Below are 16,033 nucleotides of genomic sequence, written 5' to 3' on the forward strand. Positions count from 1 at the left end.
CTTCTCTCACCAGCGGAATGCGAGCGGTGGTCAGCAACCCAGCTGATGTGGCGATGGTAGGCATGCAACCCGACGGAAGACTCCCACAAACGCAACGCCGTAATTACAAGAGCGTTTTTTATGTTATTACACGGATTTCGAAGGCGGGTTCATGCCTCACAGTGAAACGCGCAATGATCGTCACGGCGTCACAGTTGTAAACATACGATAAGATCAAGGAAGCGATATTTGAGAATGGGGTCATGGAAAATGGGATAGGGACATAGGGGCACGCGTGGCATCGAGCTTTGCAGGAGAGGGACATAGGGGCTGTTGATTTTGTAATAAAGACGTTGAGAAGGGAAGTGTTTAGGGCGCTTTCTAAATTGTTTTTTCGCCGACGTTTTGGAGGCAAGGGCCGTTTACGGTGGTTTTGTTTGGTAAAAGAAAAAGGCTCAATCTATGACTAGAGGTTCGATCCTCGGCTCACCATCATCAGGCTTATATTAATATAAACCGAGAAATCTTAAATTAAACGTTGTAATTGCATTTTGCTTGCCCTTGCAAAAGCACGTGGATACTATACAATCCTACTTGGTTTCTCTGACAACAAAAATCAGTCACCAAGATTTTGAATTGTTCAGCTTACATCTAAGACACACTAGTTGATATGTACATCTTGATTGAGGGATATCAACCTCTCCTCTCAGTATGGGCATCAAAATCAGTCTCCTAGCACCTCTCTCTGGTAAACTTTCCCCGTATTCAAAGCACCATCATCAGCCTAAGGTGATTTATAAACAATGTTGCATGCAGAAACAATGATTGAGAGATCGCATACGACCCAGTATCATCTGGAGTAAGTCCTTGGGCTAGTCTTGAGCTTTGTCTGTACTCTAGGACACCATGGCCTCTGGTTTTTTACCTCCATCCAGGTTCGGTTATCCGATTTCCTTTTTTTTTTTTTGGGGTTTTGTGAGCATGGAACTCTTTGGCCTTCTTATCCAATCCCTTTGTCTGGATCTAGAGTTATTGGCTAATGTCTGGTCCTCTACCTTTTTCTGGATTTTGAACAGATTGAATAGGTTCTGGTCCTTTGCCTTTATCTGAGCTTGGAACAGCTTGATTTGAACCTCGGCCTTTCTCCATGATTTCATTTGCAATCTAGCTTCGCCGCTCCTTCAGAAAGTTGAGCCGGGTTGTCAGCTTTGTCAGTGCTGAAGATGCGGAATTGGCTCCCTGAACAACAGATTAGCTTTAAACCACTAAAAACGAAACCAGTCATTACCAAATATGTGCTGAAAAGTATGAGGACAAGTTATCACGGAATGATAGAACAAACATGTTCTCTAAGATGAAGTGAACATAGTAATTTTATCTTGAATCAGAAACTTCGGAAGGTGATGGGTTCAAAATCTAGAAAACTACATTACAGTTTGATAAAAAGGTGTCATGTTAAAATAGAATAGAACATACCTCACCCTTCGTAGTAGACTTCTTGGAATTACTTGAACCAAGGGGCTTCTGTGCAACTGTTTCTGCTGCATGCATACTGTTGTTGTTATGTGCTGAGTGATCTAACTGTTGGTTTTGAGGTGGATGTTTATTTGTCGAAGATGATTCCTGCGTCTTCTCATTCTTGCACTCTCCTTTGTCCACATATTTATCCTGCTAAATCAGATTCTGGGTTCAGTGAATTCCAATGAAACAAATTCCCACGTTGCCAGGGGCTGTGACTTTACAGATAACTCGCAGCTGCCTAAGAGAACACGTTAGGATTATTCATTATCTTAAATTGAGCCCAAAATCATTTCGAAAACCGAGTGAAATTAATTCAGTAACCGATTGATTAATCAAATTAATTGGGTTTTAACTAAAATTTGAACATCCCTAGAAATACATTGTCCGGATTAAGTTAGTGAAAGAAGACCTATAAATGGTAAAGAAAAAGTGGTGCAAAGGCTGGTGATGATCTTATAATTGCTAATTCGCATGGTAAAGTCTTGTGACTAACGGTAAAGCTTTAACAGGTTCAAGCTCAGCCTGCATCCAGAGCAAATGCTCAATATGCTAACCTCATTGATGAAAAAAAACCAAAAAGAAAAACAAAAGAGGGAGAGAAAAAGAGAGGAGAAAGTGCCAGTAGGGGTTCAAATCAAGCTCAACTTTGATTGAAAACAAACCCAGCCAAGCTTGGAGACCTAATGCTCAATTTACAGCCTTTCAGATCACTGTACATGAAACATAGTGTCTTCATAAATAAAAATCTCTGTTGCATTAGAGTTCATAACTCGTACTTAATCTGAAGATAACATGAAATTCAATCATAAAGTTATTCATCAGGAAAAAGAAAACTGATCACATCCTTTAGAGCCTGTCGGATCTTGAATCTCCATACATCAATATACAACAACCATTTAGGTTTATGCACTGAAAGAGCAGTGGCTTAATCACCATTTGACCATTCATAGGAATTTATCTTCAAATGACTTTCAGGAAAATCAATTTGCTAACTAATGTTATTTCCAGGTTAACAAATGCAAACACTTCCAGGTAGAGGTTTGGATTTCAAAGAAAATGAAATGCTCTTATCAAAGTAAAACAATAGAACCAATTTCATTCAATTTCTAGGAGACTAGAGTATGTCATGCTGCCTCTAATGAATGTGAGTTTACCTTGCTTCCTGACCTTTCAAAAGCAGCATCAGTACCCTTTGGCTTATCCTTCCTGTATTAAGAGTAAAACAAACATATATATAGTTAAATCAAGTTCATAAAAGAGATAAGAATGGGAATTGAAAAAATATAAAAGTTTAAATATAAATCTAAAGAGGATTATATGTTTTGAAGCTTGAATTATTGGCAAGTTAACAATTGCCAAACAACTCCAGATGTATTTTCTTTAAACAATTTGAATCACTACAAGGATGACATGTATTCAACTCTCAGAAAGTGACAAAGTAAAGAAATGTTTTGTAACAAGTACCCAACAAAATATTACATTGCGAGAGAGAACCATCTGAAAGCTTACATTTTTGCTTGATGATTTGGTTGATGTCGATTGCACGAATCATTCATGGAAACATAATTTTGCTCAAGCTGTTGATTAATCTGCATCCCCAGATCATCAACCTTTTTGTTCAAATTGATTATGTCTGCCTCTGCTTGAGCTATGTCCTTGAGATCTGCCTTTGTCTTTATCATATTCACAAGTTAAAATTTGATGCAAAATAATGATTACATATACTAGTTAAATCTGAGTTAGGCCATTGGCTAACTTTTCATCAATTGTAGCTGGGAGAAATACGAGTCCTTGCGGTGGGTTAAGTCCTGCTTCCAGAGCTGTCCTCTTATCTCTCTCCCTTTGCAACTCTTCCTCTAATCTTGCTACCTATAAGTACAATCAAGAGGAACAATCAAGACTGGGCCATTATCATTAGCCTAAAACGGTATTGGCCATAAAAACCATTAGCTTTGTGCAACTAACTAATGAATAACATATAAATGCAAATACAAATGTTAAATTCCATGCATTAACAAAACAAAAAAAAAAAAGTTTTTTCATATTACAAATGTATGCTTCCAGCAAACATATAATTGTTCACTCTATAAGTATTTTTGTGCACTTCGTTGAAACCTTGCCATCTACTCACTGCTGATTCAATCCAACTCTTTCTGCTAGAGAAAAATGGAAAAAGTTGCGTAGCATGCCAAAAAAAAAAAACATTTAATAAGAACAACCAATTTGCACAAGGATTTTGTCATATGAATAGGAGTTTTTGCGGTAAAAAGAAGGATCAAAATGAAAAACAATGCAGTTATATGCTTTTCATGCACCTAAATTTGGACTTCTTTTTAGCTATTCCATTTGCAAAATAATTGATATTGAAGAGGGAAGAAAGAAATTAATGCATAAACAGATCTCTAACTAACTTTTAAAATATCGAGTGAATACGTTGCCTTTAATACATATTTTTTTCAACATCGCAATATGCATCTTTGTTGCTGACACATAACCTAACTTAATGCATGAAACAGAAAAGACAGGGCAAAAAAGAATTGAAAAAAAAATCTCCTGACAAACATACATCTTTCTCAAGAGCTAGACGACGCCTATGCAATTCCTTCTTTCGTTTGTCCAAGCTAGCTTCAAGAATGGAATTACCTTCAATCTATACTAGAAAGATGATGTGTTATGAAAAGACTCCAAAGAAGTTGATATAACAATAATTAGAAAGGGTGGATTTAGCAGAACCTCTTCTGTGAGTCTCTTTTGCAAGTCAGATTTCGCAGCCTCAAGTGTCTCTATTTCAGCCCTAAATTGGGTCAAAATTAGGTAAGTCAAACAGAAAATAGAGTTAATATCAACAATATAGAAAGGTCTGACTCTATATTGTTTTTGCAATTTCCCTTTTGGCTTCAAACATTATGTTATGCAAAGTACAGATTGCTTCATCCTAAGCATAAAGAATACTTTAAAAGGCGGTTGGAACTTTTAGTGGGTATTGGGTCCTCTATGCTATATGCAAGAATAACCAGGAAAACTAGTAGCAGGCAAACTTTTACAAGGTTTCTTTATACAGATCAAGGGAACATCACATACTCTTCTTCACATGGAAAATCAATGGATTCCATAGGAAGGTTCTTCTTTGCCTGGACAAGCAAACCCGATAAATTAAATAACTAGTTACTACAAGATTATAAACTCAGAAACCAACTTGAGCAATTGTAAATTAATAATCTCAGGTAACTTGCAACAGCTAGAATGCACGCTTGGAAATGCTTATTAGCCAAGAGAGAAAGCCAAACAAACTAGGCCAAAAGCATAACACATTATAAATGCAGAAACAAACACTTACAGCAGTACGTCCCCAAACAGTGGAACGCATGACATCGTGGCCAGGTTCATTTCCAATAGATGCGGATTTTGGGATGGATGAGATTTGATTATCATGATTTAACTTATCCTCCAACTTGGTTACTTCCTGAACACCTTTGGACAGCTGAGCATATTTATTGGTCTCCATTGCAGAAATATTGCTTCTCTTATTATTGTCACTCCTTTCTAAATCATCATTTTCAGACAGCGAAGAGTGAATTGAACTTGAAAACTTCTTGGTGGCTTTTAAAGCATCACAGGCTACGGACTCAGAACCTGAGCTCGAATAATCAGAATCCTGCAATTTTTTTTTTAGTTCATGTAAGTATAGAACATCATCTTTTTGTTACTGATTTATTCTTTTCACCTTTTTCAAGTTAAAAAGAAACAATTCTCAAAGTCAAAACCGAGGGACCACAGAATGTAACAGCCACAAGGCTACATGATAACAAGCTGCCCCTTACCAATTAAAAATAGCAAAGGAGAACAAATCATGATTCCTATAAGGTGAAAAAAGAGAGAATCATATACACTGATTCTGCTATATGATGCTGCAAAGTTGATTTAGAATGCATTTTGCTCAGCAGTAAATCAAGTTCATATTATGAGCATAAATCCTAAGGGGAAAACAAACAAAGATATGGAGACAATAGAAACATTGAGTTGCCTGATGGTGACAAAGAGAACAGATATAAAAGCTATAAAATCATTAAAACATGTAGATCGAGCAAATAAATCTGGTAAACTATGGGCTCAGCGCATTTCAAGCATTAAAGAGAGGTAAATGAAATATGGAGAAGAAAGCTTTAACTGTTCCAAAATTTGTATTAAGTTTGTTGCTGCCATCATTTTTAAAGTTTATGAACAAAATATAAAAATGTAAATGCCATTGTAAGAAAGTAGAAGAACAAGCCTTATCATCATCCAGATCATTGTTAACAGAGTGACCACTCTCGCTGCCTGTTCCACTTGCTTCATACTCATCATCATTGTATGCATCAGATGCTTGTGTTGCATCATCGCATTCATCATCTTCATAATCTTCATCATCTTCATAGGACTCATCATCATCAGTTGCCTCCTCACTTTCACTTCCACTCTCTTCCGTGTCAGAGTATAAATCAGAGGAAACATAACCTTCCTGCCAACAAAATGCTGAACTCATAGTCACAATGCAAAAACCAAATCCAAACCAAAGCAATAAAAGATTGGAATATGGAAAAAGAACAGCAAAATTTCTCATCTTTTTATGTTTTCAAGAATATCATAAAAGGGTAAATGTTAACCATCACCTAGTGGCACTAGTTAAGGAGAAATTTGAGGAAAGAAATATGTAATGAATGCATTATCTGCTTTTGAATTTAGTGAAAAAGAATGATTAAATGCAAAAACCTTTCCTTAAATAGTATTTTAACTACCCTTAACCAGTGCCTATAGGCACTCGTTAACTGGACCCCTATTTATATTATAAAGACTTAGAAATATTCAATTAGCTCTGCTACGATTGCTCTCACATTTATTTTTTTGCATTGTAAGGAAAGAATGTAGGGTAATTGCTGTATAAATAGGAAGGACAAGTAGACAGTATATACAGTTCTATAAGAGGATATAATGACTTAACAGTATTCAAATTCCACCATAAGGCAGTCATAATCTAGTTACTTTAGATTCTGTACCATTAATAGCACATACAGACCAGGACAATACAAAAAAAATTTTGACTACAGCTCATAAATTTAAGGGTACATACTTGTCTGTACAGTGACAACAGAAAGTTGTATCAGAAGCAGTGTGAAAGGAAGACAATAATTACAGCTTACCCCAAATATTTGATCATACTCTTCCAATAATGTAATAACAATAGCTTGAGCATGATTGGCTGCAGCAGCAGCTTGCAGCAGTTGAATTGAACCATCACCACCCACATCAAAATCGTTTTCAATCTCACAGTCACCAGATAGAAGGGGGCGAAGAAGCAAGGGAGCCATGCATGCTGCCACGGCTGAAGAGCTCATTCGATTTTCAGTTTTGTTAGAAGCCACAGTTTGCATCATCATTAGAATTCTGAAAGAAAGGAAAATAAAACAGATAAATATGGATAAAGGCAAGTAGAAGCCAAGATGGCTAAGAATGAGGGTGATATTTTAATTGTGGAAGTAGGATCGAATCTCTTTTTTTTTTTCAAAATGCCTGTAGCTACGAGAAGAAAAGCATTCTCAAGTCATTTCACTCATAATTTTTCAATAATAATCATCTTACTGCTGAAAACTAATAGAAAGTTAAGAGATACACTCTGCTTTTTGAGTGAAAATTTTACATTATTCAACAAGTTCTGGTGTGCTAGGATTATTGATTGCAGTTTCTACATTTATGTCTTCTAAAAGATAATATTTCCAATTACCCACTCAACCATTTTGCAAGAACCAAGACTTATATCAGAGGGTTGCTCACACTAAAACTTGTTATAGCAACAAGAATCTGTGGTAATCAACCAGTTTGGGTGAAAATTTTCATGCACCCAAACAAATCATATGAAAAAATTTCAAAGAAAATAAAAAGTGCAATTACAATGAAAAGAAAAGAAGAATTTGGCCCCCTTCCCATCTGTTCCAAAGATAAAATGAGAATTGCAAGTGAAAATTGTCAAGAAATCCAAAAAGAAACAATGTAAACGTAACTGAATTATGACTTTCAAAATTAATTCAATCAACCACAGGCCAACAAAGAAAAACAATTCCTCATATCCATCTCTACTCTATACAGAAGTGGCTTAATAGCTGAGAAATTTCTGTGAAGACAAAAACCCTTTTTTTCACATTTATTTTCACAACACTTATCATTCTATATCATTTTCAATTATGACTTATTTTAATGTGGTTTTCTAATTATATACATGAATGGACTGTTAATTGCACGTGATCTTTTTTTAATTTTGATAAAAAATATTAATAATTGTATTGTACGAAAGAACATTAATTGCATAATTTTAATCAACAATAGCATATCTACATTGTTCGCATATCATTTAATCTGTACTATAAAAATATTCTTATCATTTAAATCCGTACTATAAAAATATTCTTTCTTTAACCTCCATAAAATATAAAGCTCTCTTCTTAATGCATACATAAAGCTCAGGAAATAAACACACAAATTGTATGTCAAATATAACTTGTACTAAGAAAAGCATAAAACATAGCAAAGAGTGAAGTGATGAATAAATTACCTCTGCAATAAGCGACAGTTTGGCTCAGGAAACGTGTCCAATACTGCCACACGCATAGCATTGACTCTACCACCACGCTCAGTTCCTAATTATTTTATGATGTCCAATAACAGAATAACAACAAAACCAAATCTTCAAAAATCATACAGATAGTTAAATCATCCAAAATGCAATGTCATAGAGCTCAATGATATTCAACTGGACAATTACCACCGCATCCATCTGGGAGCCAACCAATTCAGAATGCAAGACCTTCACCCAATGGATGATTTAAACAAGAACCCAGCACATGAAATTCCTATTTTACTTAGATTAATGAATAATAAAGCACAGTATACTTAACTCCAATAGGGATTATGCAACACATATTTCCCTTTAAAATTAGAGGCATCAAGAATCCAGTTTTGGTGAAGCTTGTTATGAACTTAATTTATTACATTGTAAGATAGCAGAAACAAAAGCACTTAAATGAAAGACTTACGGCATGCTTCTAGTAGTGCATTGCAGCATGATGCAGGGACAGGAGATGATGGCAACTCTCGAATGACATACTGGAAAATGGCATGAAGAAGATTAAACAACAAAGTACCAGGAGCAGTATATGCTGTAACTTAAATGAAAGAATCTTATGGAAATAAGGCATACCTTGACACAATCAGCAATGACATGTGCATCCTCCTCAGAAGAGAACTCAGTTTTTCCTGCATAAAAAAAGCATGACCCAAAAGAGTTGGAAGAAGACTGAACAGAAAGTACAGTAATGTAGAACTACAAGTATGCAGAGTAGCTTTGGCTTCTTCCTCTGTCCTATTCAATAAGCAAAGAATCTTCCTTACATGAATATCAATTAAAATTTATGGTTTTATGAAGCTATCGTTGATAGCATTGTTTACAGCCAAACATTAAATATTGAATGTGTAAATCCACAGAAATTATAACAAAAGAACACAACCTATGGTTGCTGTAACCAATGTCAAAAATAAAACCAGAATATAGAATATAGTCAGGGACAGATTGTGTCTACCCTGTTCATATTCCCGAATTCGGCGCTCAACATCTTCAACATCTGCAGCTTGTCTTAAGATCCCTTCTACTTTAATTCCTGTTAAATTATTTTAACATGATCAAAAGTAGCTCAAAGAACATGAATAACAGTGCTTTGCCATAAGACTTAAATCATTGAACAGTAACATATCACATCCACAGCTTCAGAGGCCACTAAAATTGTGAACATTATGGAAAAATCTTGAAACAAGATAAAGAAAAGTTTAGATTCTGGAATAATTCTTCTATTACTCGCACTGACTGTGTGTTCTGTGACCTTGCACTGGAAGATAGTGACCATCTTTTCTTCTCCTGTTCTTTTTCACAGCAAGTTTGGAATGCCATCCTCCAAATGTCTGGTATCAATAGAGGGATTGGATACTGGTCCTTGGAATTGCAATGGGCCAATCGAAATCTTAGTGGCAAGTCCCTAGCCACCATTAGTCATAAACTTGCTTGGACAGCTCAGATATAATTCATTTGGAAAAAAAGGAATCAGAACAGAGTTGGATGTCCTTCACATCGCCCTGATTTTATAGTTACTTTAGGGAGTCCATTCAGCTTAAGCTTGGCAATTTTCTCAATTAATCATCAACCCCAAGGAATCAGAATTGTGTAGCTCCTGGGATTTGAATTAAGTGACTTAGTCTGTTTTCTTTTTAATCCATTTGGACTGTTAGTTGCATGAGCAACTGGAGTTTTGAAGCAAGTTTATCTTGCTTCTTTTGGATGAATAAAATAACATTTATCCAAAAACAAAGAAAAGTTTAGACACATGCAGTGGTGCAGGAAGATGATCCAGAACATGGGTATCTCAAGAAAGGTAAATGAATAAAAACACACATGCACATATATTCACTAGATTATATAGGCATTAGAGAGTTACCCATTATATGGAATTAGAACTTTAGCATACTACTTGAATGAAATTGCAACAATTGATACAAAAGAAAAACTCACCATGCTCTTCTATAAATCTTAGGGCCTTCTCCAAAAATGTTGGAGATCCATCAACATCTTCCAGTGCAAACAAAACATGTCTGCCTACAACTGTAGATCTCATAGGTTGTTTATTATTCACTAACAAAGAGAAAGATAAGAGCATCAATACCTCATATGAGAGGAAAAATAAATCAAAACAGCCAACCAAGTTAGAAACTTGCTAACTTGTACATTCAAGAAACAACTCAACAGGCTTATAAAATAACACAACAGAGTGAAGAGATAAAGGAAAACTAGAAGAAAGGAAGGCACAGTGAAAAAAGAATAAGAGGAACTGACAACTAAGGCTGCTAATTTGTAAAATGCTTGAACTTTTCTGATTTTGTTTCATAGTACAAATGAACTTATAGATCATGCATTATTTCCAGTGTTTAAATTAGGAGTCCAGATACGAATAATGCCCCAGTATATATTTTAGTGCAAAGTTACACAACACTCAAAAAATATGGCAGCAGAACCTTACCTGGTTCCTTAGAACCATCGACTGCCTCTGCTTTATCATTCCTGAAGATACCATTTTGTCCCATCACATGAGCAGAACTTGGTGCTTGTGACAAAGCATTCTCAAGTGCAGCCTTCCACTCATATAAATCCTCCAAAGTTTCAGCCTGCGACACGAACAAAAAGAACCATAATGTCATCTGATTTTCATAAAATCTCACTGTTTTCCATTTGATTAAGCATTGAATTCTCCCATAACCAGATAGACACATAATCAGTGCTTTTCTCCATGCATTTCTGTCTTCAAAACCAGATATGTGGCCAAAACAGTTATTAGTAGTGGGTTTCACAAGATAAAAGAATGCTATCAGCAGGGTATAGACTGAAGACTTGAATAAAGCTTCGATACCAAAGATGAAATTTTCCTGTTTAGGCATCCTGGTAACACACAGATGTCAGTTGCTCAGGTCTTCAGCTTTTCATTAAAGCTCAGTCTTGGTTAGATTCATTTGGATGTCTTAAGATACGAGGAAGATCTTTTACTGTTTTAGCAGAATCTTGATATTAATGCCGTTCAAGCAGAAAGCTAATAACTATTTATCAAGCTAAGGAACATATAAAACTGAAGATTCATGAATCTGAAAACCCACTCAACTAAACAGTTTAGAGGTATGACCCAAAACAGTAACAAATGTAATCAAAGGAGAAATTATAGATAGAGAGTGGGAGGAAGCACCTTGAGTGTGAAGGTTCGTCCATCGAGGCCATCATGAAATAGTACAGTTATGAGTTTTTTATCAGCTTTGACAACCACACTAGAAATTTTGGAAGGTGCCATGAGTTAGTAAACGCTTTCAACTTTCATGATATTTGCAACTTGAAGAAGAGATCAAGAATTCATAATCAATTCAGAAAAGCAAGCCAACCTGCCTGAATTGTTGAGATCAATACTGCCAAGAGTTAAATTCACTTCATTCCCCTTCTGAGAAATGGCATTCTGAGAAGCAAAATAATAGTACATTAATCTTCTAAGACCTTAAGTATGAAAAATGTGGTCAGAAATGGACTAGTACATGGAATGTGGAGAGAAGAGAACAAGACATCACCAGGATAATTATAAAATCTAAACAATAAATATCAACCCATCTAGATTTTTATTTTTTCCTCATGGTATGCACAGTAGAGTTCTTCCCATTATCCAAACCCAAGTCCTTTCCTCAACCCAAGCAATAGTTAAATCATTTTTCTATATTATTCTTCGTGCTGAACCTCTCAAATATCACACCCTGTAGAAGAGGCCCAACATCAGGAGGACCTATCTAATACTTCCCATCTTTCATCTCTAGACTCACTCTGCTGGAGAACCAAAGAAGAATTGGCGAACGAATTGATATATCAAATTATAGTACCATAGTTGTCAAATTAAGCAGTGTTTAGTAACAACCATCTCTTTTATTTTATCAAAACAACCATTTCTACTACACTAAAAATTTAAATCTGTACAAATTGCCAATGGATCACTCTAAATTAGCATTCACCTCTCCTTGATTAGTACTTTAGAGCTGCACTAATGACTTAAATTTTAGGTCATGTTTCCCAATTTCCTTAGGCTTAATGTAGCATGACAATATCCTGATATTCTTATTTAGTCTGTCCGAGGACAAGCTAAAAACAGTAAAACCAGTGACAAGACCCGCTGCGTGAGATAGACACAAAAGTTTCATTTTCATTCGTCTTTTTGATAAAGAGTTAGTGCACATAAAAGATAATCGTAGCAAATTAGCATCATCCCTGACCCTGAGGGTCTTAAAATCTAGTAGAGTAAGAAAAACAGCACCACATTGTTTAACCTCATATCACTTTACTGTTTTTTTTTTTTTAAGTTACTACTGTTTCTCTATGATCATTCAGTTGTACACCAAGAAAACAGCAACAGAGGATGTAAAAAACTGATAAACAAGCACATGCATCCATGTTGAGACTGACAATCTGCCAGATTGCAAGTACTTACTGGATCACTTCTGAAGAAAACTAGCGAAGTATGTGTCAAAATAAACCACCTTTTCTTCCATGATGTCCATCCAATTCCTTTAATCAAAGAAAAATAGGGGCAAAAAGTAGATAAAAATAACCCAGAGGAATCCAAGCCATTATCCTGGGACGGTGATTTTCAACATAAACGTCATAATGCATATTTTTCTAGTAAAATGTAAGTAGAGGTTGTGCTTCATAAAACATAAGGTGAAAGGCAAATGAGTAACAGAATTAAATCGCAAAGGGTAATAAAACTAAACAAAATAAACAAACCTTTGGATGATAAAAAAAGTGGCCCACTCTTTAAAACCTGCAGGATAGCTTTAAACCTTAAAATGTACTAACTTTTACAACTTCGTAAATTGCATGCTTAAGAAACAGAGAATGCAGGACAATGTAAGCAATGATCTCAGAAGGGTAAAATCTAGCAATGGACTCAAAATACAAAACAGAGTTCATTCTTTTGCATCCAAATTCCTCATGGTCACTAAAGAGTCTAGGATTAAGCTTAATGTGGTTAGTAACAGCTAAAATAAGCTTGATAATATCAAAAGAAAATAACTGCTATATAGGCAATCTTTCCACAAAATGGTTCAAAACTTTTGGTTGAAATCCCAAGCCCATAAGATGTAGACAAGTTGTAGACAAAGATGATTGTAAACTCGATTTCAATGATGATAAAGATGTATGCAAGGTAATTTAGGGAATGAATGGTCACGTGCATTCGTGCAATTTTCAATCAACAGTTCAGATTCAGAATAGCAAATAACAATTAGTAGGAGAGAGAGAGAGAGAGCAGTTTACCGAGATGCCAGCACGAGAATTCAGATGATCTGGCGGGCCTGGTGGACCGGTTGTATCTGGAGCAGCAGAAGCAGCAACTGCAGCATCTCCCTTAAGAGATAACAAAAATTATTTTCAACACAAAATCTCCTTTAAAAATCAGAATTTAGGTTTTCTTTGTACCCTGATTGTTCAAATCCTTTCCTTAAAAAATAATCAGAAAAGAAAGCAAGATTGATTTACACCTGATGTCCTTGAAAGGGGTCTTCCTTTTTGGAAGCCATCCTCTGCAAACAATGAGAAATAAAACAGAAAATAATTTTCAGTGCAAACTTTCATTAAAACTATAATTAAAAACAAAAAATAATAATAAAAGAAAAACAACCTACCTGTTGCACTTGAGACTGTTCTTCTTTTTTGCTAGGCATTTTCTGATCAATAAAATTAAAAAAAAATGAACGTAAAATCTCCGTTAAATCAAAACGTAGTTTTTTTTTTTTTTTTTTTTCTGTTTTCTGAAATCAAAATCTTTTAAAAACGAACAGAAAATTAACACAAGAAAAAGGGGGAAAAAGAAAAAAGAGATTGACCAAAACCTGTTGTGCTTGAGACGGCTCTTCCTTTTTACTAGGCATTTTCTGATCACAAAATTAAAAAAAAAAAAAAGTAAAATCTCCGTTAAAAACACAAAATGTAGTTCTTCCTTTTTCTGCTTCTGAATATAAAAGGTGTCTTCTATAAACAAGATAGAAAATTAAAGCAATAAAATAGAAAGAGTTTGATCAAAACCTGTTGTGTCTGAGATGGTTCATCCCTTTTGGTAGCCATAATCCTCTGACAAACAGAAAAATTACATCCCAAACAGGTTACAAAACCAAAGGATCAGCTGCCTCTGCACCAACCTTGTACTCATAAATTTCAACAATGTCGCTCATTCACAACATTTAAACAAACAAAAACAATTACAAAACTCAAATTCAAACCAAAATAACACAAAAAATTTTCAAAAAAAATAAAGCAAAAAAGCTTTTACGTGAATTTGAAACTTACTTGGTGGAAAAACGGGAAGAGGAAAAGGTAAAAGAAAAGAGATAAAAAAAAATAAGGAAGAAACCAAAGGGAGGCCAGAAAGAATTTTTCTCTGTTTTTTTTCTTTTTTTCATTGTTTCTGTGAGAGAGTGTTTTGGCTCGGCATTCTTTGCTCAACGGAAACCGTTTAGTCAAAAGCTAAAAGCCCTCTCGGAAATCCAAGGGAGCGGACAATTATGCGGAAGTTGTACACGTCACTCCTATTTCCCGGTAATTTGCCCCTTTTCTTGACTGTCTTTTGACCCCTGTGACTTTCAAGAGTTGGGCCCACCAGCCCAGATAATTTACCGAAATCACGGTTGTTCTGATCTCGTGTGGGGTCCATTAGTTACGTGGATACCTCGTCGATCAAATTTAGTGCTGACTAAGGTCTAAATTTTAATATTATGATATTTAAATTTATTGACAAAAATTTACAAGTTACAATTTTTTAAACTTAAAATAAAATTTTTTTTTGGCTAAATACGTATATTTAGCATTTCAGTCAAATGCTTTTTATTAACTTATACATGTAATATTGTGATTTTTTTTTACCGTAGGCATCTTATTTATTTCGAAGTTTAAGTTAATTAAATTTGATTTAATTTAAAATCTTAAGGTTCAATTTCATATTTTATCTCTTTTTATTTTTTTTTTAATTTTAATTTTTATATTTATAAATATGTTTTATGTTTTTTTTATATATCTTTATTTTTATCTTTCTTCTTTATTCTATTTTTATTTTATTTTTATTTTATCTTATTTATTTTCTTATTATAGTTGATCTAAAAAAAGAAAAAAAAAAGAAGATTTAAGTTTTAAAAGTTTAGCTGGCGTTATTTTGATGATAATCCTCATCAAAACTGATTGAGAGGTATTAGGATGGATGTGATGATGATTCTTAGCTTGAAATTTTTCTAATTCTGATTGAGCTAAAATTCTCTTGACTTTTGCCTTGTAAATGGACTCATCTTCATGGCGGAAGGGACACGACAATTCCGAGTGAAAAACACAAAAATCATCTGATCCTCGGAGAAAATGCCATCAGCCAAAAAACCAAACCATCATTGATCCAATCATCAAAACAGTCACACTCAGCTAAAACAATCCTACTAGGACCACACGTATAAACAACCCAGCCAGCCTAGAATATCGCTCACCGAGATCACAGACCTGAAGGCCTACATCACTATGGATTACTTGATTTCAGCCATTTAACCCACGTTCACTCAGCTACCTATACCCAGTGCAACTACCACCAAAATCAACAAATCAACAAGATAAGAAATACCCAAAAACCAATAAACAATTAAAATACAAACATGATAATTAACCCAAAGTCTGTCACAATAACAGAGAATACAAGCAACAAGCAGTACAGGAAAAATAAAAATTCTGTCGATAGCTCTAAGGCCGTCGATGTCTTGAGATCTGCTTGTGGATTTTCTAGAGAGAGGCAGAGAAAGGCGCCATTTCTTGTAGAAGGAAATAAGTGCATATGAAATCTGAGTTTTACTTTAGGTTGGTAAAGAGGATTTAAAACGAGCTGTTTTGCTGGGATTGGAATTATTAAAGAAA

At 34.9% G+C, this 16,033-nt stretch overlaps 1 protein-coding gene across 5 annotated transcripts; it reads right to left on the reverse strand.

Annotated features, from left to right (window-relative positions):
* Nucleotides 1-465: 465 nt before the first annotated feature.
* Nucleotides 466-14,648, reverse strand: LOC111315535 (rho GTPase-activating protein REN1-like). 5 transcript variants are annotated; one of them, XR_016330678.1, is made up of 27 exons: nucleotides 14,438-14,624; nucleotides 14,177-14,279; nucleotides 13,984-14,025; nucleotides 13,777-13,818; nucleotides 13,633-13,674; nucleotides 13,409-13,498; nucleotides 12,878-12,914; nucleotides 12,582-12,658; nucleotides 11,497-11,567; nucleotides 11,307-11,385; nucleotides 10,593-10,737; nucleotides 10,088-10,207; nucleotides 9,108-9,185; nucleotides 8,729-8,784; nucleotides 8,565-8,634; nucleotides 8,084-8,168; nucleotides 6,678-6,921; nucleotides 5,771-5,998; nucleotides 4,838-5,155; nucleotides 4,582-4,631; nucleotides 4,234-4,294; nucleotides 4,067-4,150; nucleotides 3,257-3,369; nucleotides 3,010-3,173; nucleotides 2,655-2,706; nucleotides 1,456-1,647; nucleotides 466-1,218 (listed from the first exon to the last, which is right to left on the reverse strand). XR_016330678.1 is itself a non-coding variant. In XM_089749294.1 (26 exons), exons 1-26 carry the CDS (start codon nucleotides 14,548-14,550, stop codon nucleotides 1,144-1,146), a joined length of 2,724 nt encoding a protein of 907 aa, XP_089605420.1. In that variant the 5' UTR covers nucleotides 14,551-14,632; the 3' UTR covers nucleotides 1,080-1,143. The 5 variants fall into 5 exon arrangements, 3 of the variants coding, with proteins under 3 accessions (XP_089605420.1, XP_089605422.1, XP_089605421.1); XR_016330677.1 differs by lacking the exon at nucleotides 12,878-12,914 and having other exon boundaries at nucleotides 1,456-1,738; nucleotides 13,409-13,485; nucleotides 14,177-14,221; nucleotides 14,438-14,648; XM_089749294.1 differs by lacking the exon at nucleotides 12,878-12,914 and having other exon boundaries at nucleotides 1,080-1,218; nucleotides 3,256-3,369; nucleotides 13,409-13,485; nucleotides 14,177-14,221; nucleotides 14,438-14,632.
* Nucleotides 14,649-16,033: the final 1,385 nt, after the last annotated feature.

This window comes from Durio zibethinus, chromosome 20 (assembly GCF_047325235.1).
Source record: "Durio zibethinus cultivar Kanyao isolate XHJ-2024 chromosome 20, ASM4732523v1, whole genome shotgun sequence".
Lineage (NCBI taxonomy): Eukaryota > Viridiplantae > Streptophyta > Magnoliopsida > Malvales > Malvaceae > Durio > Durio zibethinus.